General features: G+C 44.1%; 1 protein-coding gene across 1 annotated transcript in view; it reads right to left on the bottom strand.

Moving 5' to 3' along the window:
* Positions 1–966: 966 nt before the first annotated feature.
* Positions 967–4510, bottom strand: part of LOC109221965 — a gene marked incomplete at its 3' end in the record, with an annotated part of 6615 nt that continues 3071 nt past the window's right edge. Inside the window, exon 3 of the mRNA XM_019386385.1 lies at positions 967–1195. Within this exon, the coding sequence (XP_019241930.1) occupies positions 967–1195 (229 nt within the window). The remainder of the gene's footprint in view (positions 1196–4510) is intronic.

Raw genomic sequence — 4510 nt, forward strand, 5'->3', positions numbered from 1 at the left:
AAAGGCAAGGGAAGAGGTCCTTCCGGTGGCGTGTTCAATTTTCGGTAATCCATGCAGATTCGCCACCCTGTGACTGTACGAGTTGAGATCAACTCATTGTTGTCATTTTTCACAACAGTCATTCCCCTTTTTTTCGGAACACATTGGACAGGGCTGACCCAATTACTATCAGAGATGGGGAAAATGATTCCCGCATCTAACCATTTGATCACCTCTTTCTTTACAACCTCTTTCATATTAGGGTTCAGCCTTCGCTGATGTTCCCTGGAAGGTCTGTGCCCCTCCTCCAGGAGAATCTTATGCATACAGAAGGCTGGGCTGATACCCTTTATGTCTGCCATGGTCCAACCAATGGCAGTCTTGTTATCCTGCAGTACCTGTAAGAGCCGTTCTACCTGCACATCTAGCAAACAGGATGATATAATAACAGGCAAGGTCGAATCAGGGCCTAAGAATACATACCTGAGGTGATCTGGGAGTGGCTTCAGCTCCAGCTTGGGTGGTTCCTCTATTGATGGCTTTGCTGGCGGAGTGGCCCTTTTTTCCAGCTCAAGGGACTCGAACTGAGGTTCCCTTGACCAAAACCCTCGGCCTTCCAGTGCCATAACCCATTCAACTAACCCTTCACCATCCATTTCTTCTAAATTCGTCAGACATGCCTCCAATGGATCTTTCACAGTTAGGGTCCTATCATCTTCTTGCAGGATTACATCCACTGCCTCCACTAGAGAGCAATTAGCATATTCACTTGGTCTCCTCATTGATTGCTGAACATTGAATAATACTTCTTCATCGTTCAATCTCATTTTAAGTTCCCCAGTCTCACAGTATATCAGTGCTCTCCCAGTGGCTAAAATGGTCTCCCTAAAGTAAGGGGTATCTCCTCATCCACCTGACAATCCAGAATCACAAAGTTTGCAGGGAACACGAACTTCCCCACTTGCACCAGCACATCATCAAGAATACCAGTTGGTCTTTTCACAGTGCGATCAGCCAGCTGTAGCAGCATAGAAGTTGGTCTAGCTCTGCCGATGCCCAGTTTAGTGTACACTGCCAGCGGCATCAGATTTATGCTGGCTCCCAAATCACAAAACGCCTTTGCAAAGGCACAACTTCCAATTATGCATGGAATAGTGAAGCTACCTGGATCAGACATCTTTTGAGCCATCGATTTTGCCACCACTGCACTGCAGGTCTGTGTCAGAGTTACGGTGGATAGATCCTGAAAATCAAACTTCCGTGACATTAGATCTTTCATCATCTTGGCATAACCGGGCATCTCCCTCAAGGCATCCATTAGAGGAATATTTAACTGAATTTGACGCAGCATCTCCATGAACTTTTTGTATTGGTCTGCCTTCTTTTGTTTGACCAGTCTCTGAGGGAAGGGTGCAGGTATCACCCTTTGTGCATTGCTTGCTGGCTTCTCTCTGTTAGGATTTTCTGGCACAAGAGGTGCCACCTGTTCTGCAACTTGCTCGTTCTCCTTTTCTTTGCCTTTTTCCTCCTGACTCTGCTCAACCACCACTTCAGTAAGTTCGGTTGGTTCTTCTACCTCTAATTGAACTGGAGTGGCTGGTGTAGTGTTCTTGCTGGCTTGTGCAATTTCCTGCTCTCTATCTAAATCTCTACCATTCCGGAGACTGACTGCCATCAGCTGATTCGGGTTTTGCTCCTTGGGGTTTATGTTTGTGTCTGCAGGTAAAGTTCCCGAAGGACGGTTGTTCAAAGCCATGGACAGCTGACCCAGCTGCGTTCAATATTCTTTATGGCTGAATCATGCACTGCCATTTTTCCTGCACTTTATTATTTGACCCAATGAGTTGCTGAAGCATACCCCTGATTTCCACCATGTTGTTATCTTGCTGCTGAGGGGGTGGTTGATAAGCTAATTGCTGCTGATTTTGCTGTGGATAACCCTGTGGTTTCTGATAAGGTACTGGCACTAATTGGTTTTGAGGGTGCATACCCCCAGGCTGCTGTATATTAGGCTTGTACTGCTGATTTTGCTGATGTCTCCACTGCTGTGCTCCTTGTCTCTGACCCCCATAGTTGTTGACATAATTCATATCTTCCCGTGCCCCTTGATTTTCACCTTCTCCTCTCCATGAACACACATAGGACTGATTAATACACGGTGTACATAGTCCTCCATTCGTTGTATCAACGATGTGCACCTGTTTTGTGCCCATCTCATCAATCTTCTTCGTCAATATGCTCATCTGGGTCATGAGTGTGGCCATATTCTCTGCATGTGAATTGTTTGGGTCAAGAGGAACTGAATGCACTATGGGTGCCAGTGTTGTAGCTCTAGTCATCCACCCCGAATTTTGTGACATCTTGTCAAGAAGGATTTTGCACTCGGTGAATGTCTTACTCAATAATGCACCTCCAGCTGAAGCATCCACATTTGCTTTTAAATGGTCAGCTAGCCCCATGTAGAATCTCTGGCCGAGCATCTGGTCTGGAATGCCATGGTGAGGACACTTCACTAGCATTCCTTTAAATCTTTCCCAAGTTTCTTGCAAGGACTCAGTCGGCTGCTGCTTAAACTGCAATATTTCATCAATATGTCTTGTAGTCTTTTTTGGTGGATAGAACTTGTTCAGAAACTGCTTGACTAATTCCTCCCAGGTGGCAATGGAATTGATAGGGAGCGAATTTAACCAAGTCTGAGCTTCCCCGGTCACAGAGAATGGGAACAGTAGCAACTTGATAGCTTCGGGGATCACATTTGGCTGCCTTTGGGTCACACAAATTGACAGAAAATTTTTTAGGTGCTGCTGAGGGTCTTCAATGTGTGATCCGGAGAACAATCCATTATTCTCCAGTAGATACAGCATGTTGTTGGTTATCTGGAAGGTCTCCGCTTGAATTGCGGGCACAACTATGGCAGTGGCCAAGTTATCAGCTGTGGGCTGTGCCCAGTCATAAAGTGCAGCTTCGGGCATAAGGGGTGCCACTACTCTTACGTTGGGGTTTGTCGGCAGATCCCAAACGTTTCCAATGTTGTTTTCTGCGTCACCCATGTTAAATTCGAGCTGGTGTGACTGATGTGATTGTTGGAGCCTCTTGTTAGCACGGTTCAATGCCCTGAATGTTTTCTCGGGGTCTGAAAGTCCTTCTAGCAGTTCTCCAGTCCTCGAGGAACTTCTAGGCATACATCTGCTTTCCACAAGATTTCAAACGTTAGAATTTCAATGAAAAGATTGGGGATAGAGAAAACTGACTACACTTAGAATTTTTGTACTTCTTTCAATTGTAATTGATAACACCGTTAATTCCCCGGCAACGGCGCCAAAATTTGATCACGCTCAACTGAGTCTTGCAAAAGACTATGCGGGCATTGCAAATATAATCTGAGTATTTATGCCCAGAGTCGAACCACAGAGAACTAACCTATCAGTTACTATTGTCAGATTTACTAAATTCACACAATCTATTTCCCCAAACTTTTTGATTCACAATGGTTGATTTTTTCTAACAACTAAAGACTGAAAATAAGTAACAGCTGGAAAGTAACTATGCTTGATGTGTAAACAGTTGGAATAAGGTCTAAGGCAATGGTTTCCCCCGTTGGTAATTTCCTTGGTTGTATATGTCTTATACTATGATTTAGTTGTCTCTATCAATCATGAACGCTCCAGCTATCATAAATCTTTCTCAAGCAATTATGATAATTTACTAGACGCACTCTCTCAAGCTACGCTAGCTAGATTCACAATATGGTTCACTTAGATTGCACCCGAGGTATCGTTATCTCTAATCCAACCTCTAAACCCTCGGTTATGACTCTCGTCTATCCTCCGGGAGTGATGTTATTCATACAATCACCTAAATATGCACTCTCTCTCAAGTAGATACATAATAAATAGGAACGGATAATTGAGGGCCCTTTCAACTAACCACAATCAAAACATAGATGAACAAATAGAGATTAACAATCAAATCCAACTATATTAATAAAACAACCAAGTCATCCCCAACGGGTTCCACCAAAACCTTAGATTAAGGTGTTTAGCTACTCATAACATTGGAGGAATAAACTACTAGAAGATTCATAATCGAAGATTGCAAGAAAAATAAAAGAGAATAAGAATAATGATGTTTTTGGTGATCTCTCACACTTGTTTCTCTTGCCAAAGTACTCTCAAAAGTAAATCTGACCTAATGTGGCCGAATTCCTACTTTTTATATGGGTTTTACATCAAGTTTTCTCGACTTGACACTTTAGTCCCTGGCTTTTCCGCGTTCTACCGCGGTCCCACCGCGGTTACGCCAGGACCACGGCCAGATAGGTCCTCTGAATCTGCAGCTCTGCTCTGCCGCGGTCCTACCGCGATTACGGTCTGACCGCGGCAGGCCAAGTTTAGCTCTGCTTTTGTCTCTTCACTTGGTGCATTTCGTGGGCATTGTTTGATTGGCCTCCTTTTCTCCGTAATTGATCCCAAACTTGCTTCATCGACTTCATTCGTTGGATATAGCCTGCAAAGCATGAAAAACACTAATC

The sequence above is a fragment of the Nicotiana attenuata genome, unplaced genomic scaffold (genome assembly GCF_001879085.1).
Source record: "Nicotiana attenuata strain UT unplaced genomic scaffold, NIATTr2, whole genome shotgun sequence".
In the NCBI taxonomy this organism is placed as follows: Eukaryota; Viridiplantae; Streptophyta; class Magnoliopsida; order Solanales; family Solanaceae; genus Nicotiana; species Nicotiana attenuata.